The sequence below is a fragment of the Phalacrocorax aristotelis genome, chromosome 16, assembly GCF_949628215.1.
Source record: "Phalacrocorax aristotelis chromosome 16, bGulAri2.1, whole genome shotgun sequence".
NCBI classification, from domain to species: Eukaryota; Metazoa; Chordata; class Aves; order Suliformes; family Phalacrocoracidae; genus Phalacrocorax; species Phalacrocorax aristotelis.
This window is the reverse complement of record NC_134291.1, coordinates 13,989,711-14,014,050: the sequence shown is the minus strand read 5'-3', so window position 1 is coordinate 14,014,050 and position 24,340 is coordinate 13,989,711. Positions and strand designations below refer to the sequence as shown.

The window sequence follows — 24,340 nt, the reverse complement described above, 5'->3', positions numbered from 1 at the left end:
GGGAGGGGCGTTGCGCAGGGTGCAGGGGAGCCAAGGACCTCGCTGCAACAGGGCGCTGCGGCTACCAAAAGTCTGCAGAGCAACTGGATAGATTTGCAGCTCCCATTAGAATCACAGAATGCCCTGAGTCGGAAGAGACCCCCAAGGGCCATCGAGCCCAACTCCTGTCCCTGCACAGGACAACCCCAAATTCACACCATGTCTCTGAGGACCTTGTCCAAGTGCTTCTTGAACATCGCCAGGCTGGTGCCGTGATGCCTCCCTGGGGAGCCTGTGCCAGGGCTCCACCACCCTCCAGGGGAAGAACCTTTTCCTAATACCCAACCTAAATGTGCGCTCACATCCCACCAGCTGCTGGCAGACGTAAGGGATTGCTGGAGGCCGAGTCACCTCCAGCACCATTCTGGGGGGGTCAACGTTGTCCCACTTCCAGTGACACCGTCAGCCACCAACGTAAGCTCCTGCAACCAACACAGCCCTCAAGCCCCATCACAGCGGCCACCCCTACTTCTCCTCGTGCCCCTTATGTCTGAGGCAAACCCTGTCTTATGGTCCACACGCTTCCCACCTCCTACCTAGACACAACCAGAGGCCACAGTAATAAGGTGCTGTCTACGATGTGCCAGTGGGATGGGACTTACCAAGCACACATGAACTGGAGCTGCTCCCCTCAAGGGAACGGTCACTTCGAGCACCTGAAGGTATCGCTGCAATCACATCACAGAAAATAGGGAGTGATGGAGAAGAGGGTGGCTGAGGGAAACACAGATGGAGATATAAAAAAAAACCTCTGGGTCTTTCATCTTAACCGCGAGGACTTGGAGCAGCACCTCGAGAGCACGGGAGATCAGCAAGGAGGTAGAAACAGAAAACCAGTGGGTGCCTGAGAGGTTCAGTGCTTTGAGAAATGGGGACATGCTCTAACACCCCGCATCCCGGGCTGCTGGGGAACAGGACCAGGCTCGAAGGAGAGCGGCCTCTCCTCTGCCTCCCCGGCACCCCTCACGATGGACAAGCACTAATTCCTCTTCCATTTCAGGGGAGTTGCAGCCTGGTAAATGAGACACAATTTGTGGAGATGGGCCCTTTCTTTTCCTCTCCCTCAAATTGTTGAATTTTTTTTTGTTAATTACTTACTTTTCCTTTGCCGCAACTAAAGGCTCTTCCCAAGAGCCAGCTGAGTGCATCAAACCATTAGCAAATTCTTCCTTCAAATGCAAGTAAATACATAAAAAGTCTAGATTTTGTTTACAAAATATCCACCCTCATTAATAAATATCAAATCAACTTCTACATAACAGATGACGTGTCCTGGAGCTGTTCATAAGACACACGGTACCATTTGCATCCTCCTTTGGAAGCGGGAGACGATGAGCTTTTATAGCGATCCTCACCTTATCGCTTGGGACAGGTAAGTTCAAGAGGGACAGAAAAGCTTGGAGGAATTCTGTTCTCATCACTCCTCGCATCGATTCGCCCGTGTTCGTGATGTTTTTCATATCCACAGCTCCACACCCTTTCTCTTTTGGTACAACTCTCTCTCACAGGTTGAGATCTTGCCTGATCCTTTCCTGATTCAAGTGGATTTTTTTTCCCTAGCAGGGGCTGCTCCAAGGTACGTCTGTCCCTGCTACGATGTTGTTGAGCACTTGACCATTTCCTCTCACAGCAAGCTGCACGCACACGTACTGCCCAAAACAAACTTGAAGGAGCCTCTAGAAGTGAAGATGGATTTTATGCTGGTGGTAAGGACCCAAGCCCCGTGTCGAGTCTTTATAACAGAAAGCGGGGTGATTGCTAGGCTGGGGTCTGAGTCTTCTGCCAGGCAGGGCTGGGCCAGCAAGGACATGGGGCTGAGAACTGGCTTCCCCTTCTTCAGCTTTCTGCTGTCTGAAAGCATTTTTGGAAGATCTGGGTTATTTTCTTCCATGCACTTCCAGGAAGAAGTCCAGAAGCAGGCACAGCCAAACAGCCCGCTTTATACCAGGCTCTAGAAGCAGCTGCGCAGAGTGCCTGGTCCGAGCAATGCAGTTGCAGGGCACTGGCAGGTAAATGTTAACAACAATAATATTTTTTTTTTTTCAAATTACTGGATCACATGCTCCCTCTTCTCTTCAGCTGTAGGACCAAGATACTTGAGCTCTCTTCCTGAGCTGAATTTCTGCAACCTGGGCTGTCCACTGCAAGAACAACACGGGAGAGCTTCTGGGCTCTGCATTGGATGTGCCTAAGGAAATGAGCTAAATATCCTCCCTTTGGTCTCTCCAGGATGAAAAGCTCCAGGCAGTCACATTTTACTCCATGTTGTACCCGGTAGGTCCCTCGAGAGCGTCTCTCTCCTGTGATGCCCAGCACGATGGCTGGTGCCGAGCCCGGCACTCATTTCTCTCCTTCAGCTTCTTCCCCCAGGAGCGGAAAACCACTTTGGCAACCTGGCACCCGCAGGATTTCTGTAACATTTCCAAAGTCGTTCTGCCCACGGATGCGTATTGGTCTCCCCACATCTTCATTTTAGAGTGGTAGGTTCCCCTTTCATCTTTATCCACTGGCTTAAGAGAAATGCAATGGATGCAAGCTGTTGGTATTACTGTAGGGAATGGGGTAAACTCATACTGTTAAAAGTTGTTCCCATGAGCTCTCTGTAACCAAGAACCTCGCAATTTATCTTAAAGGCGACCACAGTTTCATACAAAGCACTTTGTGGCTCTGTCATACCGTAACATCTCCCGAAATCTGGCCGTAGTTGAAGCTGAGGAAGCGTTGGAGACCAGCAGTGTCGTGGAACGGAATGACCCGTAGCAGTTTGGTGGTAGGGGACAGACCACTGCGCGTGTGACCAAGGGCCGGGCGCCGCTGCAAGCTCCTCGGCTGGGGCAAGGAAGGGGAGGCAGCTCCGCAGCACGGCAGAGCCAGCAACGAGCCCTGCCCCAGGTGAGAGTGGGAAGCAGAGGGGAGAGAGAAAGACATTTCTCTAGGAGGCGGAGGGGGAAAACCAGCTGTCTTGTGCGTGAGTTCAGCCACTGCAAACCTTAGCCCAGAGGCACTCACCAGCCCCTCTTCAAGCCGCAGGTTTTCTCTCCTCACTGCTGCCTCCCATGGCTGGGTGACAGTGCAGAGCCCCCCCCAGAAGGATGTTACAGCCCGGGTTTTGTGAGCCCGTAGAGCATTGCAGTGTCTTGCAGCTCAGTCCCTTGCCACTTTTCTTTCCTCCAGAGTGAACGGGCAAAACTCAAACTTGGATTATGTGTCCGTCCTGCACAACGGCAGCTTCAACCCCACCCAGCCCTTCCAGGTTACCTTATCGTGCGGCTTGGTGAGCCTCAAGTTCCCCTTTGACACCCAGACGTGCAACCTGAGCATAGCTTCATTCCTCTACCCGGGCACAGCGGCAAGCTGAGTTTTACCAGAGCTGGGCTAAATTTGTAGGAGGAATAGATGAGACAGACTCTGGCTAACTCTGGCGTTCCCTTAGCAGCACCGCGCACTTACACTTGGTTAGTGGGGCTGAGGTCATGTAACACCAGGGAAAATGAGCTAAAACATTGTCATTCTGTTTTGACACGTTTCCCAGCAACATCTCTGGAAGCATCTGGATGTTCTGTGGCAAGTCCCCCTCCCTGGGACTGGACTCTACAAACCAAGAGACTAGCAGGCTTCTTGCAACAAGGCTACTCGTTCACACATGGTTATGCAGGACTGATCTTTAAACATACCTGAAAGCCATGGAAATAAGAGGAAACTAAGGACAGTTTCAGGCATCCAAACTGCAGTCCGAGTTCATCCCAACAGGAAGGGTTGAAAAATAAGCAGAGGTGACACAAAACCCTCCAGCTCCCATCCGCAAGGGACAACTGTCCTAATTCACTGGAGATTCCCCCTCCGATCCGCATTCCCAGAGATCCAGCCAAGCCTCTTCACGAGAGTCCTTTTTAATTTCTCCCTGATGAGTAAAGAAACCCCAGCAGCACGTGAAACGTTGCCTTTCCCCATCCGCACCCACTCTTGGTTGCGAGGGAAAGGGAGAGGAAAGAACCGACCTCTAATAATGCCTAAATTTTGCAACTCCTCCCTCCTGCCCAAGCAGTAACAGCCCTTGTCATGAAGACGAGACGGACATCAGCTGAGGTGATGAAGGACAGCCAGAGCTACTTCCTGACTGATGGACCAACCTGAGCATCACTGAATACATAGAAGAGCTGGATGACGGGGAATTTTCCGTGGTCACCTATATGGTATGGCAGTACTGTCATATCATATTGCACTGGTTTGCCACCAAAAAAAAAAAATAGTATGAAACAAGATACTTTTCTACATTAGGGACCAAGCGTTCACCCAACACAGCAGGTTATCTCCTGCTCACCTCAATTTTGCCCATCTTCTTCAACAGATTTCTGTGCAGAGACGACCCACTCTGTATGTTTTGAACCTGATCCTCCCAACGTGCGCCCTGTATCTCTGTTAGCCCTGATTCTCAACAACATCCTTCCAGCTGTGTCGTTCAGACCCAGCTCTCTCGAGGAGAAAATCAATTTCCAGATTGCCACCATCCTCGGCAGCTCCATGTTAGCTCTGACTCTCGACAACATCCTTCCAGCTTCCTCCAACAAACCACCTGTAACAGGTACCCATCTTTACTGAATAAGAACTGATTTTTACCCAGGTACCAGCTCTAAGGGAGGTCTTTGGGCATTTCTGGACACGTCCATGAACACTGAAGTCATGAACAGCCAGGCTTTATCCCTTGCTGGAGCCAGAAATTTCCCCTCTTCCCCACCAGGCAACTGAATGCGGACGGGATTCCAGATGCAAGAAAACGACGACAGTCATCAAGGGCTTGCTTTGTTTTCATGTTGTTCTGCAGTGCTGTTCTTCTTAGGCACCTTCCTGCTCATGATCATGGCTGTGTCAGACACCTCCTTGCTGTTGCACCAGCAGCACACATCCCTACGCTCAGGCAAGGTTCTTGGAAGCTTCCAGCAAGCTAAAGCAACCCATAACAGCTCTTAAAAACGAGTAGGTCAGGTTACCTGCATTCTGCTGCAGGCTCCTCTGAGCGAGGGTGGGCTCCCTCAGGGCAGCCAGCGCCCCAGTGTCGGTCCCCCCCCCCGACCCCCCTGCATTGACACGTGCTGTTTGCTCTTTGCAGACGTGCACAGGGAGCTGCCGCCGAGAGCCACGGACACCCAGACCATCAAACACCTCGCCAAGGAGGGCGCCCGGCCGCCGAACCTGCGCAGGACGGCCCAGGAAAAAGGGCAGCCAGCCAGGAAAGATCCCTGCCGGCAACCGCAGGAGCAGGGCCTATTTCTGCGGCTTGTGGAGAAAGTGCTTCTCTGTGGTCACTTCTCCCTCTTCCTGGTTTTTTTGCTATTATTTCTGTAAAATGGAGCAGTTAGAGACCCGCTCTGCAGAGCGCTCCTTCAGTCTTTCTCCACTGTATTTCTTCCAATCTCTCCGCTGTCATTTTTTTCCTGCTTGATTCAAAGAGCTGCAGTAGTTTCAGTTGCCTAAATAAAAGGAAAAAAAAACCACATACCCACAAGGCACGAGATCTGCACACTTAGTGCTTTGTACTCTAGTTCAGTGGAACTTCGTATGTTCTTAAAGTATCCCGTGGGCTAGCAAGGTGCGCTGGTTTTGGCTGGCTTCTCAGCCAAAACCAGCACACAAGGTACTTGAATAAACCAATTGTGAAATCAGGGAATAACACCTTCGTTTTATCAGCCTGTAATTCTTACCACAAACAGGACCGTCAGAAAAGGGAGTTAATGCCCTTCCCTTGTGGAGACATTTCCATCTGGGGAAAGGTGTTTAAGAATTCCACCTCAGATAATTAAATAAAACAATCCAAGTCTGTAGCGTTTGCGCTATTGTTTCCATGAGTTTCAGTGAGATCCACATCGTTCGGGAAAGCAGGACCAAGAGAACGACAGGATCACCAGGATTAACGGGGTGACACTTGTGATGTTTTAAAAAAAAAATATGTTTACTTTTTTTTTTTTAAAATGTACCTCAACCCATCTACACTCCAACTCCTTCTGCAACTGGCTGCACCTAAACCATCACAACCAACCTAAACCACAGCCCTAGACCCCTGCCTGTGAGACTTAACTCCGGACGCCTCACAGATCACGACGAAATACGCTCCAGCACCTCAAAAGGCTTTACACATTCACCTTCCCAGTGCCTACTTGCCAGCAGTGGCAGAAGAACTACGTTCCCTGCACCGTGCGGTTAGAGGTGAACAGACAGTTTATTTGCATTATAGAAGATGGAACAGGACTCAGTTTTATCAGCAGGTCTAGCTGGGAGCTTGGTCCTTGCTACAGAAACAAGCTCACGGGTAGAAAAGACAAAATCCAGGAAAACCGGGCTATTTGCAAGTTTGTGTATTGTTCCACGTTTCTGAAAACCCTGTAACCTCAGGTCTAGGATCTAAGCCACAAACAGGAGGGAAAAACGCTTTATTTAGAAGACCACGGAGTCTGACAGTTGTCAGACAAACTGCTTCCAGACCAGTTTACAGATCAGCAATCGGCCTGTGGGGCCAGTATGGGTATTTCTCCTTGTCCAGCCTGGTTTCAGGGAAGGCTTCGTGCAAGTCTTCAAATGTCATCTGTTCAAAGGGAATCATGCTTCTGAGCTTCTGAAGCTTGAAGTGGGAGCAGAAACAAACATGTTACAAGTCACTCGTCAGCAAGAAAGAGCAAAGCACACCCAGGTAAGAGCAAGGTGTGTGCCAGGCTGGGTTAAAGGGAATATTCACTAAGCAAAGTCCAGACTTACTTGTTGCTCGTACTGGGCAATACGAGCTTTGGAAGCCTGCACGTATTCAGCAGTGCTCTTTGCCTGCAGGGAAGCAGAGGGCGTGGTGAGTATGGTTACGATAAAGACAGTGACCTAGAGTGAGCCAGCAACCCCATGCTTTAAGTTGGCATTAAAATTCACCTTCATTACACTAGGTAAGAGGACAGAATCTTGGTCAAATCCCAAATAGCCAAACCCTTCCACATGTAGAGATCCTCTGGCTTAGACAAAAGATAGAGACATGTGCGAAGACCAGAGCCACACTCTAGCTCAGGCTGCCCGGCCTGCGCAGAGGCAGGTACAGGACACCCCTTCCCCCTCGCCTCTTCCCATCTTCACAGAAGTCAGAGACAACCCCGGCATTAGGGAACGGCGTAAACACTTACAGCTTCCCGCTCCTGGGCATCAATTTTGGCGGTTTGTGTATCCACCGGCTCAGGAACCTTCAGCGCACTGAACTGTGCATTGAAAGAGAAAATTTTTATACAGTTTGTTTGACTGAAATAATCCTTCAAACCAGGGTCATTTTCCCTAGCAGCAGGGGAGCATTCCCTCCTCTCTCCCTAGGAGATACTCACAGGAGCGTAAGTTAACGAGCTTCCTAAATGGATCACTGCAGCTTGACCCTGTCTGTCACAAGCAGTGCTGCTCACGTGTGAGCTTAAAGCAACCTGTTCTGCACTGCACACCGCTACCAGGACACGTAACAGCACACACCTTCATCACAGCACTGTCGAGACCAAAGCACAGCACTGTGAGGAAGTGAGGAAGCCGATGAGACTTGGGGTGAGAGCAAACGGCCTCAAGCTGCATCAGGGGAGGTTTAGCTTGGATATGAAGAAAAAATTCTTCCCTGCAAGAGCAGTCAGGCCCTGGCACAGGCTGCCCAGAGAGGTGGGGGAGTCACCGTCCCTGGAGCGGTTCAAAAACATGCTGACATGGCACTTGGGGACATGGTTTAGGAGGCCTGGGGGTGTTGGGTGGGGGTTCGACTTGGTTATCCTAGAGGTCTTTTCCAACCTTAATGATCCTATGATTCCAAGTCTAATACCAAAGACTTAAAATATCACAGACTTATTTCCCCCAAGACAAAGTTCCCAGATCCACCTGAGGTCAGCAGGTCCTCCCAGGCTTGGGAGGCCAATTTTTGCTGTGCCACTGATAACACCACACATCCCTCAGCAAAAGCCTCACTTGTGCTTTTCAATTCCTGCTTAGAAAGAGGACGGCAACCCCTGCAGGCACCCGCTAGCTTTACACGATTCACAGCGTGCAGAGCCACACTCGCCACCTTCTGTTCAGTGAGTTAGAGAAATACTTTGAGCATTTGCTTCAGGAGAGGCACCACCCGACAATTCACCCCTGCGGCCAAAATGATTTGCCAAGTTTTCTTTCACCAACTTTCTACCATACAGTGCCACAGGTTTCCTCCTGAGAGATGGCACCGAAGCGGCCTCCTCGAGGCTGGCAGGATGCAAAGCTGGGGCGCCTGCTAGCCAAAACCAACCTCCTCTGCCAATTTGGGTGTTTTCCTCTCAACACCAAAGACATTCCCCATTCAAACCTCCCAAAAGAACAACACCCAGCTGGCAAAGAGACTGACCTTCTTCTGGAACTCATCCACCATGCCAGCTTTGGCCACAATCGCCTTGTAGTGAGCCCAGTCAATGGTCGGGGGCTTCTCCGGCAGAGCGGCCATCCTGAGGAGAGGGAGGAGAGCAGTCACAGCCAGCGCTGGAAGCAACCCCGCACCACCGTCTACCCTCTGCCACAGTTACTTTCCCGAGCGTCAACATGGCCTGCTAAGTTTAGTTTAAATATTTTCAGCTCCGTCAATAACATGCAGTGAGGAACCCCTTCTGCAAACCCCTCTGCCCTTGAAACAGACTTCGCTCTGCGGACAAGGACAGTTCAGTCTGCAGCCCTGCTCTGCTTCAAACCGCTCTGCAGCACCTCTGGGGGCAGCTGGAAGGAAAGAGCAGGCAGTTTTCACAATACTGAACTACAGGCAATGAGCAAAGTTAACTGTAACAGCCAACAACATCTGTATCAAGCAGCGGATGCCAAAGCACTTGAGAGGCTCATGAATTTGAAGAGCATTTCACAGAATAACCAAGCTTGCAAAATGTTTTGAATGCGCCAAAGCAAACAGCAGTCACAGAACTGCTTTTTTTTGTTGCAGTTATTGTTTTACTCTGGGTAGAATTAAGCAAAAACGATTTGCCAAACAGAAGCCACCAGCTGTCCTGAGGGTGGCCTGTTTTAATGCCTGTCAGGACAATTCTGCAAGGGCACTGTTACCGCCACCGGCTCGAGCCAGTACCACCAAGGCCGAACAGCTCAGCCGAGGGGGTGAAGCGCCCCATGTGCGGGAGCCAGGCAGACACTCACCGGGCTGACAGCGCATCGCTGCGGGTCTTCAGGGCGTTGAACATGGTCCTCTGGTTCGGGGGCACCCTCTCAGCGAAGGCCGCCCAGTCGATAGCCTTGATGGCAGCTCTGCGCCCCGCCATGCTCCCGGCCTGCACTCGGGGGAGATGACACCAGGTGGGTTACGCTGGGAGGGGAGCGGGCAGGGACTGGCAACCGCGGGGATGGGGAGGACGGTGCTGGGCCGGGATTAGCGGCACCCAGCCGGGCGGGCTGGGGTGGGAGGGGGCACCGGGGGGATGCGGAAACGGGGGGGACCGGGACACGGGGGGGGACCCCTCCTCAGCCCAGCCTCACCGCGGCCTCACGTCCCCCTCAAGTCCAGGCCCACCCTAGCCTGTTCCCTCCCCCCCCATCCCCGGTACTCCGGCCGCTCACCGCCCCAGCGCCTCCGCCCCCGTCCCGTCCCCGCTCTCACCTTCACCGACCGCCGCCGAAATCCCCAGCCAAGCAGCGCCGGAAGTGGTGCCGCCGCCGCCCAATCAGAGCTAGGCCCCACCGGAAACCGTCACTCCCCTCCCACCCGGTGCCCCCCCCCCCGCCGCCGCCGCTCCGGAAGTGCTCTACGCACCGGAAGCGGCGGCGGTAGCGGCGGGCGGCGATGGCGGCGCGGGGGCGCTGAGCGGTTCCACCATGGCCGAGCTGGCGGCGGCGGCGGCGGAGGGACCGCCGCGGGGTCGCACCCCCAGCCCGGGCCCCGGGGGGGCGCCGGGGCCGCCCAGTCCCCGAGCGGCCGGAGCGGCGGCGGCGGCGGGTTCCGGCGGGGCGTTGTCCCCGCCCGGTGCGGCCCGTTCGCCCGCCGCCTCCAAGTGGGTGCGCCTGAACGTGGGCGGCACGTACTTCGTGAGCACCCGGCAGACGCTGTGCCGGGAGCCCAAGTCCTTCCTCTGCCGCCTCTGCTGCCAGGACGGGCCCGAGCTCGGCTCCGACAAGGTGAGGCCGCGGCGGGGGCCGGTCCGCGCCCCGCACCGGGACGGCGAGGCCCCGAGCCCGGCCGGCGACCGCCCCTCCCGGGGCTGCCCGAGCCCCAGGGCAGCCGGTGTCCCCGGGGCCAGCACTCCTGATCCCGCTGTACCGGCGGGGTGGCAGCCCCCGCTGCCGCTGTCCCCGGGGCCAGCACCCCCTGAGGCTGCACCGTGGCCCCAGCAGCCCTGACCCCATGGCATGGATGGGCTGATCTCCACGGCAGCCCCACTCCCACGGTCCCCAGGGACTCGTATTGCTCTGACAGACGCCACCTCCTTGTCCCTTGTGCCGTGTTATGCGGCCACAGCCCCAAGAACAGGGCTTGGGGTCTGCCCTGGTGCCTGTAACGCAATGTGACTCCTCTCAAGGAACAAACCAGCACCTTCCCCCAGCAGTTCCCTGTAGCAGAGACGGAACTAGAAGGAAACTCTTTGAGAAACAGGAATTTTTAATGATTTCTCACCCCGAATGCATATTATTTCTTTAAAATATCTCACTTTGCTCTCATAAAAGGTCACACTGCACATTCCTTACACAGGTGGATAGTTTTGAAGGCGTTGGATTTTATCATAAGGATTTTGCAAGCAGTTACTCTTGTAATGACAGGTTTTCTGTAGGATCCACTGCATGAGGTTTTGTAAATATTTTGTGGGTAGGCCAGACTGAGAATTATTCAGGTCTCTTGCCACTCTCTTCAGAGTTTAATCAAAAGAGAAATCCTGGTTGTGCTCAAAGCAGCAATCACCAGCACCAGTGAAGAGAGGAGATGACGTTTCAGAGTGGTTTTTTCCCCACACAGTTTTTATTGTTTTAGAGCAGATCGATAGGCAAGACAGATGTTGCTCTAAAGTGATTTAAGGGAGTGATACAAGAGAGTCCTGCACAGGCTTTGTCAACACCTCAAAGCTGGTTGTGAATTGTTGGTTATTTCATGGCAGTAGTTACGCAGGAGACATGGCTGGGGCGTTGCAATGTGCATTTTCAGTAGCAGAAAGAATAAAGGAGATAAGCTACTTTAGCTCTCCTATGCTGTTAGCTAGAACCAGAGATCCAGTTTTCCTCCAGCGTCTCATGGTTGAACTAGTCTGGAAAACAAATCTAGGCCCTGCTTTTCTCCCCAAGTATATAAATTCTGTTCATAGAAGTGCTTCATTTGAAGCACCTGCCAGCATTACGGAGCTGTGCTCAGGTATTGACAAACAAAATATAATGTTGGTTTAAATGGGGAGTTATTAGTACGCCTTTCCCAGGCAAATGAATCCAGGTTCTCAGAGAGAAACTGTTGAATTTATTGTTTTCAACTGAAATTATTTTTTTCATGGTACCATTTAACCATCCCTGCTTCATTCCTGTACTTGACAGGATGAGACGGGGGCGTATCTCATCGATAGAGACCCCACGTATTTTGGTCCAATACTGAACTACCTCCGGCATGGGAAGCTCATCATAAACAAGGAGCTTGCGGAAGAAGGTAAGAGAAGAATACAGGGGAAGAACTGCAAATGCTGTTTGACAGCAGTGTCCGAGGGCCATCATCAGAAACTCACCTGAGTGCCCAGGGCTCGTGAGGAGGTGATGTGTAGGTGGGAGCAAGCTGCATTTCCCGGTAGCGCTGTTAGTACCGTTAGTTCCTCAGAAGGATGCTCGCTAACAGGGATTAAATCGTTAAAGTCTCTATCTTCTTGAAAGCGGAGGCCTGCAGCTTGGAGCACAACCCATCGCTTCCTGCTTAGCTCAAAGGCTTCTGTTAGCAGAGCAAAAGATCCATTAGCACACCTCCTCTCCCTCCACAGCCAGCAGCTCTACAAGCAGGCAGCTTTGGTGACTTTCCCCTAATGGGGCCGTGTGAACAAAATAGAGAAACCATGAGGTTTCTGATAATCCCAGGGAAAGGGGAATAATCTTTCTTAAAGACCCTCTGAGTCACAAAAGTGGTTGTTCTCTTCCAGCCTGGGACCATGAGATCGGTGGCAGAGTCTTTGGCATTTGGGGATTTCCTCGCATCTGGGCTAGATTTGGAGTCAGGAGCAGGTGTTGCATCCTTGTAGCAGAATTGCTCTGTACGAAGTAACAGAATTTCTCTCTCCTTCTGGTTCCTTTTTTAGGGGTACTGGAAGAAGCCGAGTTTTACAATATCGCATCTCTTGTGCGGCTGGTGAAGGAGCGGATACGGGATAACGAGAACAGAACCTCTCAAGTAATGCACGGCGACTTTTGCATTATGAAGTCAGTCATTTTCTGTAGCGTAGTAGGAGGACACGTGGCTGTAGACGTTTCTAGTAGCAGGTTTTTTGTTTAGTCATATTTAAGAGGTGGAATCTGTGCTTTTGGGTGGATCCAGGGCACAGCTAGAAAAGAGCATCCATTGCGGTTCTAAGCAGAGACCACTGAGTTGTCTTGTTAGCACTGCAGGGAAAGACAACAAACAGTTAAACAAGAGGGGCCAGGAGCAGAGATGGGTAGTTATAAAGCAAAACATACTGCTTTGGTATGTAAAGAATAGTTCAAACTCTTCCTTCTCTAAACCATTTTCTTCCCTTTATATCTGTCCCTCTGTGGCAATTTTCTCCATCGTGGCTCAGCTGATACTAACACACCCACTGGATTCAATTTCAGAAGAGAAACACACTCAAAGAGCAGTAAATGGCTTCGAAAGGCAAGGAAGTTTTGCTTTCACTGGCCCTTAGACACACAGAAGGCTTTTAAGAGAGGCGTGTCAACCGTACGTACTGTTCTAGAATCGGTTGGATGGTCGGAAGGACAACGCCTCGGAAAGCCTGTCGGGCTCAGACTTCCTCAAATAACAAGATGACAGAGGAGAGGCTTATTAATTTCCTAGCTTGATACTAGTATAACAATTACTAAATCCACGCTTGTTTTTATTCTCCACGCCTAGGGACCTGTGAAGCATGTGTACAGAGTCCTGCAGTGCCAAGAGGAGGAGCTCACACAGATGGTGTCCACGATGTCTGACGGGTGGAAATTTGAACAGGTACCGTTACCAAAGGACAACAGAATTCCTTTGAAAGATGGATATGGAATAAGCAGAGTTTGCTATTTAATTGCACTTCACGCTGCTCTTCTCTTCCAAATAAGCAGTCTGAACTGAGCAGCAGCCCACTTACGTAGCATAACTGACAGGGAAAGGCAGAATTCACTCAAACTGCCAGGAGAGATCCCATTTCCTGTCAGGGCTTCTTGTATCCTTGTCAAATCCCAGAACAATTCTTCCCTTTTCCTGCATTTCATCACATTCACCAGTTTTATCCAGGAAATTAATTGAGCCATGGAAAAAAAAAAAAAACCCACAGCGTGACTTTTCTGGAAGGTCAAAGCCATGACTCCTGCATTTGCTAAAGAGGTGCTGAGTGACATGAGAAATATACTTCCTGCAGATGCCTTTGTAACGCAGCCAGTTGCAGGGGTAGGTGTCACTGAAGTTGCGTAGGGTATTAGTTCCAGATTTGGTTTCTTCAATTGAATACAGTTGTCTTATTTAGGAGGATGGAGAACTGGAAACCAGCTGGCCTGCATGTTAATGCTATATTAAGAAACTGCAGACTAGGCTCTGGATTACAGCTCTGCTGTCTTCCCAGTCAGTCCAGCCTCAGTACAAGTGGATGCTGTGGGAAATGTGCTGACACGAAGCGAGGCATAGCGTTAGCAACAGCCCTGTGCATCACTTGTTCATATATGTAACTGCTCTGTAATGCCTGAAAACTCCTACTGCGTAGTGGAGAGGTGGGCAAAAACTCTTGCCCCTCTGAGCCGGTAGCAAAATCTTGTGACCAAGAGCCACTGCTGCTCCATGGCATCCCAGTCCTCCAACACCCAGGTTTTGCTGACTGAAAACTTACTGAACAGATGTTGCCTTTCACACATGGCGCGTAACACCCCCAAAACCAAAAGGCTGTAGGCAGTGCCCTGTGCAGGGATCTGCACCCTTACATCTTTCCTAGTCTTGCTTTTCAAATCTGTAACGACAGGGTCAAGATATCAGTTACAGGCAAATGTTAGGGTGTTTCCTTCCTGTCCCCTCCCTCCGCCATCCACAACCTTTGCACAAACCACCGACGACCCTGCCAGCCTCCTCCTTCCTCTACGCTGCAAGCACCAGGAAGGTTCCCGCATCTCCCGCTCCAGCACGCTCCCACCTTCAGGAGCTGTTCTTGCCCTCCCCTGGGACTTGCATTCAGCTCAGACACCCCCAAGGGCAGCAAGCCTGAACAGGGCAGACAGATCCGATGCTTTGGCTAGACCTCACACAGTGGTTCAGCCTCCCTCCAGCTGCGAGATGGTCCGGACGGGGTCACGGAGCAGGAGCGTGGCAGTGGTGCAGCACGGGATGCAGCCCATGCTGAAACGGGCCCTGCTGGGCGGCACATTGTGGCTGCAGCCTATTGCCAAGTTCTTTCCCCAGCTGTGCAACCCAGCACTGCTTCTCCCCTCCCCCCAAATCACACCACTTGGCATACTGAGACATGTTGGGAAAGATGGTAACAGGTCTGCGTATCAGGGAGAGAGAGCCTACTGCTAAATCTTAGCCTGGGTGCCAGTAGTTGAACGGAGCAGACGTTCCCTTCACGGGCTCTTTGGGTCTGGTCACTTAATATCATCAAAAGACCAGTTCAGAAACCTGCAGGAAAGCCAGAAGTGGTAAAAGCTGTTGCAGCCTCGTTGTCTGTCAGGCTTGGGTTCTCAGAGGAGCACGTGGCCTTTCAGGTTCTCTGCCTTGTACCATTCAGTCCTGCGTAAATTAAGGATGGAATAGGAATTTGTTATTTTAAACAGAAATCCATTCTCCTGTCCACCCACAGTTCAGTAGTCTGGAAAATTGCTCTCTTTATCAAAAGACACTTCATGTTTGTTGAGTAAATAATGGTGTGTGGTATTGAAATATCCAGGAGCTTAAACAGACAAAATAGGGAGTGGGGCAGCAAAAGAAAAAAGATATATTTTTTTATCCTGTCTGTTGCCCTCAGCACAAGCATCAAAGCCTGTTTAAAACAGTACTGGAGGTCAGTCAGCACAACAGCCCCCAGATCTTCCTGCAGCTGCACGGTAACCCTGTGGACAGTCACCTGCCCAGGAAGGCTGTTGATGGCATCTGTCTTATATGTAAATACGGAGCTCTCTTCTAACATCCATTAGGACATGGAAGTTAGGGTGCACGCTGCATATTAAAGTTTCCTAGATATACGCAGTTGATAAGATTCACATTGCCTTCTTCATGTTACTTAGATTTATTATCTGGAATGCAGAACCGAGCTGTAAATGACAAATTAGCTCTGCACTCCAGGATGTCCTTTTAATGTAATAATGATAAATGAGACAGATGGGATTTCTTGGATGGAGTCCAGACCCCTCATCACAACAGTAATAGAATATAATCCCGTTTACACAGATATCAAACTTCATCTTGACAGCATCTACGTGAAGAATGGTGCCAGTTTGCCACATGTCCCCTAGTTAATCTAACATCTGTCTGTGGTAAAGAGCTGCCTTTCCAGTTTTTACACATCAAAGTCAAAAGGCGAGTTGAGAGCTGAGTGTTGCCTGGACCAGGAAGTCAGCGTTGCCTGCCCCATATCTTGAAGAAGCTGGATATTATATATTGCAAAATCTGACGTGTTTTTCCTTTTTCTGCCCTCAGTAATTGGAAAGTGTTCTGTCGTGTTCAGCACAGTACAGAACATGACAGTTTCAGGCTGGAATTTCTTCCTGGGGCTCCAGGTGCCACTAGAGGGCTCTGGAGCTCGGCTGGGTCCCTGCTGCACTCTCAGGAGAGCCTCTCACATGGGAGGCTACCGGCAGAGACTTGAGGGCCAGGACCGGTCTCGCTGGACAGTCGTACCTCGCAAAGCAATTGTAGGAATAGAGCAGAAGTCAAGGCTTATCGGTTCTTACCTCGGCTGTCTCCTGTTGCACAGCTCATCAGCATTGGATCTTCCTACAACTACGGAAACGAAGACCAGGCAGAATTCCTCTGCGTTGTGTCCAGGGAGCTCAACAATTCTACCAATGGCATTGTGAAGGAGCCCAGTGAGAAGGCAAAGGTAAGGCGTCTGCTCAGATGTATTGGCGTGGATTCCCCTGTGCAAAGAAAAAACCCTTCTTTCTCTAGCAGGTCCGTAATTTGCCATAGCAGTTCCGTGTGCCAGCTTTCCTGTTTCCTCCTGTATGCGTGATCCTCCCCTCTGGGGAGATTTCATGTTTTACCGTAGGCCAAGAGCTAAGGCTCTTTGTACATTTCAAATTAAGACAAAAAAAATTGGAGGAAGAGATAGACTTAAAGGGAAGACAGCATAGCAAGGACCTTTGAGATTGGTCACAGTTTGTGGTTTAAGGATATTGCAGGGAGAGACAAGATTTCCACACACATCCCTTTCAATCCACTCCTTTTTCCCCTGGGATGGCAACAAAAGGCGGCATTCTTAACTCCTGGCAGGCAGCTAAGCAGGATTTCTGGCAAAGGGCTTAGTCAGCTTTAACCAGCCTGTCATTTGTTATGGTAGCATAAAAGCCAGCAAGCTACTCTCACATTAGTCATGCAGAACCACAGCATGGCAGATGTTGGAAGGGCCCTCTGGAGCTCATACTGTCCCACCCCCTGCATGAGCAGGCACCCCCAGAGCAGGGGCACAGGGCCGCGTCCAGGCGGGGGGTGAATGTCTCCAGGGAAGGGACCCCACAGCCTCTCTGGGCAGCCTGTGCCCCTGCTCTGGCACCCGCACAGGGAAGGGGTTTGTCCTCATGTTCAGGGGGAACTTCCCGTGTCCCAGCTTGTGCCTGTGGCCCCTTGGCCTGGCGTTGGGCACCACTGAAAAGAGTCCAGCCCCATCCCCCTGACACCCGCCCTTTAGATATTTATAGGTACTGATGGGATCCCCCCTCAGTCTTCTCTTCTCCAGGCTGAACAAACCCGGGTCTCTCAGCCTTTCCTCAGAAGGGAGATGCTCCGGCCCCTGATCACCTTGGTAGGTCTCTGCTGGACTTGCTCAAGCAGTTCCACATCCTTCTTAAACTGGGGGGCCCAGCTTTTCTTTCTCTGCAAAAAAAATCCCAGGACTCTGAATGTGAATTTTGCATCTAAACTTGTCCAAGGTATTTATAGACGCTCTCTTCCTTTTCAGATTCTTCAGGAGCGAGGATCCCGGATGTAATTCAAGTGTCCACTCCGTTATAACTCCCAGATGTCAAGAGGGCGGTCTGGCTGGGCAGAGCACCTCTCCGCAGCGCAACCTTGCCCTTGTACAGTAACCGAGCTAATGCAAAGCAAAGCCGAGCCTGTCCTGCCAATGGCGAATAATTCTGGTCATAACCAAAGGCTTCCCTCTTACCCTGGAAATCGAGGAAGGGAAAGACTCTTCCAGTTGGATAGTCCTTTCCACAAGTATTTTATTTTCATGGCCAGTGCTGTATTGAATTTTTCCAATGATGGCTGGGCCGGATTCCCAGTCGGAGCCTTTCCGAGGGTTGCTCAGATCCACAGGCCCTTGTAATCAGTCCCGCCTTCCACAGGCTGGCGTGGGTGGGGGATCCGTAGGTGAGCTGTGCCATTTCTTGCACCCAGGTCTGCCACCAGAAGAGCGCAGGGGCCTCGCAGCGCTCCCCTCCTGAGCAGCCAGCCCCCCCAGATCAGAGGAGCAGGGCTTTAAAAGGAGGAACAAAACAACCACTCGTAAAAAAACCCACACAAACTTTTTCCATTCGTGCTTTGTATTTGTTCCTTGTTCAATTCCTAAGAGCTGAGTTTCGATACTAAGGGGAGTGGAGCCGCGTGTCCATCTAACACAGGTCTCGCTGTTAACACTACGGCATACGGGCTCCTGGCGTTTTCCAGCGCCCGTTACTCCGCATGCATAAACAGAGAGACCTGCGTTCACCCAGAACAGCGAGAGTGATAGTTCTGTCCTTTACGCTTCTCTACGGAGTCAGAGTGGTGACATCTTCCCCCCAGTACCCTGCCACGGCCATATCTTAGCCTGGTGCAAAGTCACAAGGTTAGGGACTTGCTGCCAAGTTCAGCTTTGCCTTGTTTGTCTCCAGCAGCGTGGGCTCGCTCGCCTTCCTTCTCGCCAAGGGAGGACTTCAGGCAGAACTTCTTTTGTACTGTAGCAAGCAGGTAGGTTTGTTTTAACCCACGAGATCCTTTGTGGAGGAGGCCCCCTATTTACATGCAGTGATTTATTTGCAGCCCGCTCATGTCCCCACCCGTAAGAGATCACCTCAGATTAGAGGGGCATCGCAGAGCTGGGGTGGGGGGTGGGGGTGTCTCAGTGAAAAGTTGCCAAACTGTTGTAATGTTTCTTGTCCAAAGTGATGTGTCGACTTCTGTGACCTTTCTTTCTTTCTCTTTTGGGTTTTTTTTTTTTTTTTTGGAATGCCTTGGATGGACGTGCGAAATGTTCGTTTGTGCCTCTCTTGAATTCTGATCTTAGCCAAACTGCAGTCACTGGTTCCCCTCTGTTTTCCCGGGCCATCCCTAACCAAGGGCACGTCCCTCCTTCTCTGGTAAATGGAATTTCTTAGGCATTTGCTGCATGTTTTTCCCCTTTCATCCTGGCTTTGTTCTTTGTAGCCTAAGTGTCCAGGCACTTGGGTCTTCCTGAGTCAAGTCCCAAACTGGCATTAAACGCAAAGCTGGAATTCACAGACATTGACAAGCTCAGAGCAGATGTTTCTTAGTAAGGTATCAGAAAATTCCTCACCTGGACTGAGGAGTTGGGCTCCTTTCTGGAGGACTTCAGCTACCTGCAGTCTCCTTGATGTTTTGAGATCGAGCTGGGCAGGTTTCCCATCTTACCACTTGTTGCTGACAGGGCCTTGCAGCAGCATCACCAACAGCCAGTTCAGGAAACCAGGCGCGCAGCAGAGACACCGAGCGGCACCGCTGCACTCGCTGCGTCTTCGCAGCCCTTCTGTACGTACTCTTGCCTGTCCTCTCCCATCCTGCTTTGCCAACGTACCTCCTCCAGGGGAGGCTTTGCCACATTAAGAACGACCGGTTAATTATCTGTGCTAGTTTAATCCTGGTAACAACAGGCTGTGCCAAATGTCTTTGAATTCACGTTGTGTCAGTTACAGGCTGTTGAAACGCAGCTGGCTTGCCATCCCGCTGAAGAACCCAGCTCTTCTTCCCTCCATCTTCCCTGTTTATAATGTGGTGAGATGGTATTGGTGTGATTAGACCGTACGCCTTGGCTGGGCCTAAATAACACTGTGATGTGTATAGATCTCCCCTCTGTCGGTATCTTGTAGCCTCAGTCATTGTCCGTCTGTGCTCACAGCTAAGAAATCAAGAAGCGCACGTATGCAAGTTAGCAGCCTAAAAAGCCCTTTAACGCTCTCATCCGTCGTCTTTCCCTTCCTCAGAGGAGGGAGGTTCTGGGAACTGGTCAAGAAATATCAAACTAAAGGCAACAGGAGCTGGTCGAGCTGCTTTTGTCACATGGATGCCAGCTGAGCACCTTGCTGCTCAAACCATGGAGCTCAAAGCAACGCTAGTTGCAAGGGGAGACTTCCTGTCCAGTACAGCTCAAGTAGATAAAAAAACCCGATACCTCGTTGCTTTTTTTGTGTCACCAAACATGCTATACGTGGTGAAGCCCCACCGGAGGATTGCCTGGTGAAAGAGTGATGCCATCACTCTCCCCTCCGAGCCAGAGAGCCTAAAAATTACCATTCCTGGTTGAGCAGAACAGCTGTTTAGCTCACATGCGCAAGAAAGTCTGAAGTAGTATCTTGGTTCTCCCCTCCACGCTGCTCTCTGCAGCGAGGACACGCGGGGGGGGTTGAAGACTCTTCGGGATCGATTGCAGGGTCTTTAAGTTCAACAGGACAAGTTTAGGGTAGATAACGAATCGTTGGTACCGGGCACTCGAGTTCTTGGGCGGTATTCAGGACCAGGCATGCAGTCCATCCAGAGCAGGTACATTCCCAGTGGAGGATTTCTTCCTTCCTGACTGTGCTGGGTCACCTTTACCCCGAGACCAAGGCTGGTCTCAGCATTATGCACCAGTTGCATCCCTTCTGTGCTCAAGACAGGGCTTTTCCTTCCATTGCCTTTCACTCAGTCACAACTATATCAAAACTAGCACTGAATTAGGATGAATTTTGTCCCATTCACTCTAAAAAAGGTAGCGTGTTGTGGTGAGTAGAGTAGGTGAGCAGGGGTAGACCCAGCGGATAGCCAAGGGTCCTTGTGCCTCTTGGGAAGGTTCACTTTAAAGCAATCCCGGGAACAGCGAGTATGACACTTGGGTTTTTTAAAGCTTTCCCAGTGGCCTAAATTGTTCCATTATGGCAAGACTGGAAATAACTTCTTAAAGTGTCTTTGTTTCTGCACATTTTTAAAAAAAAACAAAATGGATTTTTCTCAGGGGTGACTGAGTGGGCTGAGGCAAAGGGGGCATGGTTTGCTGCAGGGCGATGGGACGGAGCAGCTCCCCAGTCCTGCAGCTGGGCCGCGGGCTCCTCCCCTCGGGTTTGCCTGCAGACCCCGGGGTTTTGTACAGTTCGTCACGTCTCAGTGCCCTTTGCTACTGTTTCTCTTTGTTTATTAAATGTGTTTGAATAACAGTTGAGATGCCGTGATTTTTTTTTTTTTTTTCAATAAAGATTCTGAAATGGGTTTGAAACGTTTGAACAACCGGTCTGCAGCCTGCTGCTTTCTCTGCACCCGCTTGCCACCCTACCCCACAAACACTGCATTATGGGGCAAGAAATGCGAACATTGGGTAGCTGCTTCTGGCTCCAGCTCATTTATAACAATGATTTGCCAAGAGGAGAGTATAATTAGATTTTTTAGTCCTTCTTGGTTACTTTCAGGGAAAAAAGCAAACTGAAACACGTCTCTGATTTTCTTTTATGCAAAAGAAGCTACGTTTATCTTTGCTGCTTCCGCCGACAACCACAAGCCAGTAGAATGTTAATACAAGCATCAAATGTGAGTCGCTAAGAAAGGAAAAGGGGTTTTTTTGTCAGCTTTCATTTGCTAAACGCCTACTCGACTCTGGGCCAGCACACGTGGCAGAAAGACCTGTTTCAGACAGCTTTGCCCCTTCCGCTCCCGCGCGGAACACCTGCGGAAGCTTGCGAACAGCTCCCCGCTGGCCTACCAAGACCAAAGCCGCAAGGTTCTCGCCATCACCGAGACAAATGGAATGAATGAACATGAGAAAAGTAAGTTTCTTAACGCTTGCTTCTGCCCATGTTCTGAGCCCGCAGCTGGCTGCTGGGCACGAGACCGCCCTGGGCACGTGGCGTGAGCCCAGAAACCCTGCAGGACATTTTAAATAGCTAAAACGTCCCGAAAGCTGCCAGCCTTCCCTGTGTGTGTGTCTTCAGCGAGGCTGGTGGATTAGCTGAGATTTAGGTTCCTCCCGGTTTACGTTGCAACTCGGAAATGCTTGAAACGCAGAGGTACCAGCAGATGGACAGGAAGCGGGGAGGCAAAGAGGCAAACCAGGTAAGTCAAGCTTTGGCGATGCCAGAAGTTGGATAACATTGACAATTCAGGCCCAACACGGGGGAAAGGCAGAGAAGCAAAGACATCATTCAAATTTTCCCGTTCTTTGCTTATTTAGACTTATTTTTGACTAAAATTGCCTGCTGACCACTGTAGCTGCTCTGAAGGCTGCCCAGCAGGCACGCTGCCTGCCTCCACTTCATCCCCACCGCGACAGGAGCCTCAAAGCAACGGAGCAGGGAGGGGGTTGGCGCAGCCCCAAACCAGGGTTTAACACCAACATGGTGGAAGAAGATGAGACTCTTCCCCCCACGGGGCGCAGAAACCACGGCTGAGCCAAGTCACCGCGTGGCACAGGTTGATGTAAGCCGGTACTTTTCAAACCTCCTTGACCCATGCCCGTGTCCCCGTGCCAGGCCTGACTGCAGGTCTGGACTGCCAGTGAACTTGCCCAACGCAAAGCCACGCTGCGGTGCTGGCAGCATCTTGGGCAGAGGCGGAAACCGCAGGGCTGGCACTGCTGACGCCACATGCGTATTCGATCATGTTCACAAGGCAGGACTTGTCAGCAGAAATTGAAATTACAGCTGGCATTTCAGGCCTGCAGCCGTAACCTCCCAGCTCTCCCACTTTAGGACTGACCTGTAAGGCCATGAAGGCTGGAAAAGCATTTGTGCAGGACCTTTAACCAGCTCCAGGTCTGCCAGGCAGCTCCTCTCACACAATGCTACATCACCCTGCAGAAGACACACGTGTCCCTCAGTGGTTTCTGCAGAAACTGCAAGCCGGAGCCACCGGGCCTTTGTACCGTCCCTCGCTTTCCCATCCAAGGCTGTGCAACCCGCTTAACTCCTTTTAAAAGTAATTACTTCTGGCTGCAGAAAACACAGGCAATGCCCCAGTATTACCAAGCAGCGAGAGGTTGTGCGGGGCAGGCAGCGGTGCTGCGTGTGTTATCTTACCCAGAATAAAAATGAACCCGATACATCGCTTCTTAACAAGCAGGTCCTGCTGTTGCCAGGGGCCAGGCGAAAGCTCAGCTCTCGCTACCAAAACCCAGGCTGCTCTAGATCTGTTGCACCAGGAAAAGGGAAAGAGAGGGACGGTTTGCAGCCAAACTAGCCTCAGCAGAGGGTAAAGGCCCTGGCTCTTGGCTGGGTTTGTCAGAGCACCCCACGCTGCCTCTGAACCCCGCTGCGCTGTGGGGTCCTGGTGGAGGCACCTCCTCAGGGACGAGCAGCTCCTGTGGGAAAGGTTCCGTCCCTGGGGCTGTGCCACCACCAACGCAGGAGGTGGACGGCAGCACAGAAACACCCAAGGAACTTAGTACCCGTCTGTGGCAGGATTTGGTCCCTCCTAACCCCCAGAGACACCTGGGAAAAATAAGCCCAGGTGGCTTTGCCAGGTGCTTGGGAGGGAGACAAGTAACGAAACATCACCGAGATTTTCTGATAGCCACACAGTAAAGTCAGTCAGCATCGCACACATTTGAGCTGCAGCAGAGGGACTTTAAAACCCTTTTATCAGCCTTTTCTGCATTGGAAAGGGCATAAAAGGAGCAATCCCACATCCCTCCTCTGGAAGGAAAGGCTCGGGCTCCTGCCAGGGCTGAGCCCACCCCGGCCACCACGCTGTGTCTGGCGGCCACCCGCCTCCCTGGGGCTGGGGCTCACCTCGCAGCAAGACCACAAAACTCCCATTAGTCACCCCAGCTGGCAGCTCCGCGTGCCCCTGCCAGCTTTGCCTGGAGCACAAGTCATTTGTTTTTTTCTGGCCTGCCCACTCATGTCTGTGGATGAAGAGGAAACCTGAACTGACATTAAAGACAGGAAAGGGCTTTAGCAGCATCAAGGGGCTTATCAACATCTGATTTCTCAGCCTGAGGCTCCAGCAAAATCAGTGGAAACTGCTGCTGCTTTTCCCCTCTCCGCACTCCTCTGGGAGAGTAAAACCCAGCAGAGCAGGCGTCTGGCCACAGCCATAAGTGCATCTTGCACAATACGTACACTCTTCTGCTCTGCCTCAGGCTCATGCGTAAAGATGAATGTCAATTCGTCGCTTACCCACCCACCTTCACCCAGAACAAAGTAATCAGGCCAGATCTACTTACAGACAGAAAGCCTGCAGATATTTTCAACCCAGCTTACTAACTTGTTTGGGAAACAAGGACATTAACCATGTCCTTCCACCTAGATCTGGTTGTGGGGCAGTCACTGAAGGTTTAACCCAACTTTGATACGGGCAAATAACCTCCAGGTACCCTCTCCCTTCCATGGCTGGAGAAACACATTGGTTTCTCCAAAGCACAATAAAGAAGGAGCTGCAACCCCCTGGCAATTGTCTTCAGATTGTGGTGTAACAGATGAGCAAAGGCAGCAATATTTGACCTTCTGGAAATCTCCTATTAGAGGCCTCCATGCCCCCTAGGGGTGTCCCAGACCTCAGCAGATAGGAGTCTGATACAAGTCCATCATCAGTCTGGAGTGCGAGGTGTTGTCAAGTTTCATGGGTCTGAAACAGACCTGCAGTGAGCTGAGAGATCAGCTCAAGAAAATCTGTGGGAAAGGTGAGCACCTTCCACCTGTGATTTAGCTCAGGGCAGTCTGGGCGGCAGGTCCTTCAGCACAGCCAGGAAAACACGCACCAGTGATCTTGATGAATTCAAAT

The 24,340-nt window shown here is 51.3% G+C and overlaps 2 protein-coding genes and 1 long non-coding RNA gene across 7 annotated transcripts in view; 1 reads left to right on the top strand and 2 right to left on the bottom strand.

Annotated features, from left to right (window-relative positions):
- Nucleotides 1–6,447: 6,447 nt before the first annotated feature.
- ATP5PD (ATP synthase peripheral stalk subunit d) lies at nucleotides 6,448–9,748 on the bottom strand. 4 transcript variants are annotated; one of them, XM_075111314.1, is made up of 6 exons: nucleotides 9,656–9,748; nucleotides 9,199–9,334; nucleotides 8,411–8,507; nucleotides 7,194–7,265; nucleotides 6,787–6,849; nucleotides 6,448–6,652 (listed from the first exon to the last, which is right to left on the bottom strand). In XM_075111314.1, the coding sequence occupies exons 2-6, from the start codon at nucleotides 9,318–9,320 to the stop codon at nucleotides 6,521–6,523; spliced, it is 486 nt and encodes a 161-aa protein (XP_074967415.1). In that variant the 5' UTR covers nucleotides 9,321–9,334; nucleotides 9,656–9,748; the 3' UTR covers nucleotides 6,448–6,520. The 4 variants fall into 4 exon arrangements, with proteins under 4 accessions (XP_074967415.1, XP_074967416.1, XP_074967418.1 ...); XM_075111315.1 differs by having other exon boundaries at nucleotides 9,199–9,329; XM_075111317.1 differs by having other exon boundaries at nucleotides 9,199–9,329; nucleotides 9,616–9,657.
- Nucleotides 9,749–9,789: 41 nt separating this feature from the next.
- Nucleotides 9,790–20,784, top strand: KCTD2 (potassium channel tetramerization domain containing 2). The gene is made up of 6 exons (XM_075111298.1): nucleotides 9,790–10,170; nucleotides 11,566–11,674; nucleotides 12,309–12,400; nucleotides 13,100–13,195; nucleotides 16,134–16,259; nucleotides 17,337–20,784. Exons 1-6 carry the CDS (start codon nucleotides 9,871–9,873, stop codon nucleotides 17,364–17,366), a joined length of 753 nt encoding a protein of 250 aa, XP_074967399.1. The 5' UTR covers nucleotides 9,790–9,870; the 3' UTR covers nucleotides 17,367–20,784.
- The window catches only part of LOC142065308 (uncharacterized), a 16,749-nt gene continuing 5,600 nt past the window's right edge, over nucleotides 13,192–24,340 (bottom strand). For both annotated transcript variants that reach the window (XR_012663341.1, XR_012663342.1), the window contains exons 2-3: nucleotides 16,111–16,296; nucleotides 13,192–14,950 (exon numbers count right to left, since the gene is read on the bottom strand). This is a non-coding gene — a long non-coding RNA (uncharacterized LOC142065308). The remainder of the gene's footprint in view (nucleotides 14,951–16,110; nucleotides 16,297–24,340) is intronic.

Excerpts from the sequence above, each read along its gene's own strand:
- ATP5PD (XM_075111314.1), bottom strand. The coding sequence starts at position 9,320 with ATGGCGGGGCGCAGAGCTGCCATCAAGGCTATCGACTGGGCGGCCTTC. Across the intron at positions 8,508-9,198 it reads AGCGATGCGCTGTCAGCCCG|GATGGCCGCTCTGCCGGAGA; the intron begins GTGAGTGTCTGC and ends CCCTCTCCTCAG. Across the intron at positions 7,266-8,410 it reads TGGATGAGTTCCAGAAGAAG|TTCAGTGCGCTGAAGGTTCC; the intron begins GTCAGTCTCTTT and ends TTCAATGCACAG.
- KCTD2 (XM_075111298.1), top strand. The coding sequence starts at position 9,871 with ATGGCCGAGCTGGCGGCGGCGGCGGCGGAGGGACCGCCGCGGGGTCGC. Across the intron at positions 10,171-11,565 it reads CCGAGCTCGGCTCCGACAAG|GATGAGACGGGGGCGTATCT; the intron begins GTGAGGCCGCGG and ends TGTACTTGACAG. Across the intron at positions 16,260-17,336 it reads AGCCCAGTGAGAAGGCAAAG|ATTCTTCAGGAGCGAGGATC; the intron begins GTAAGGCGTCTG and ends CTTCCTTTTCAG.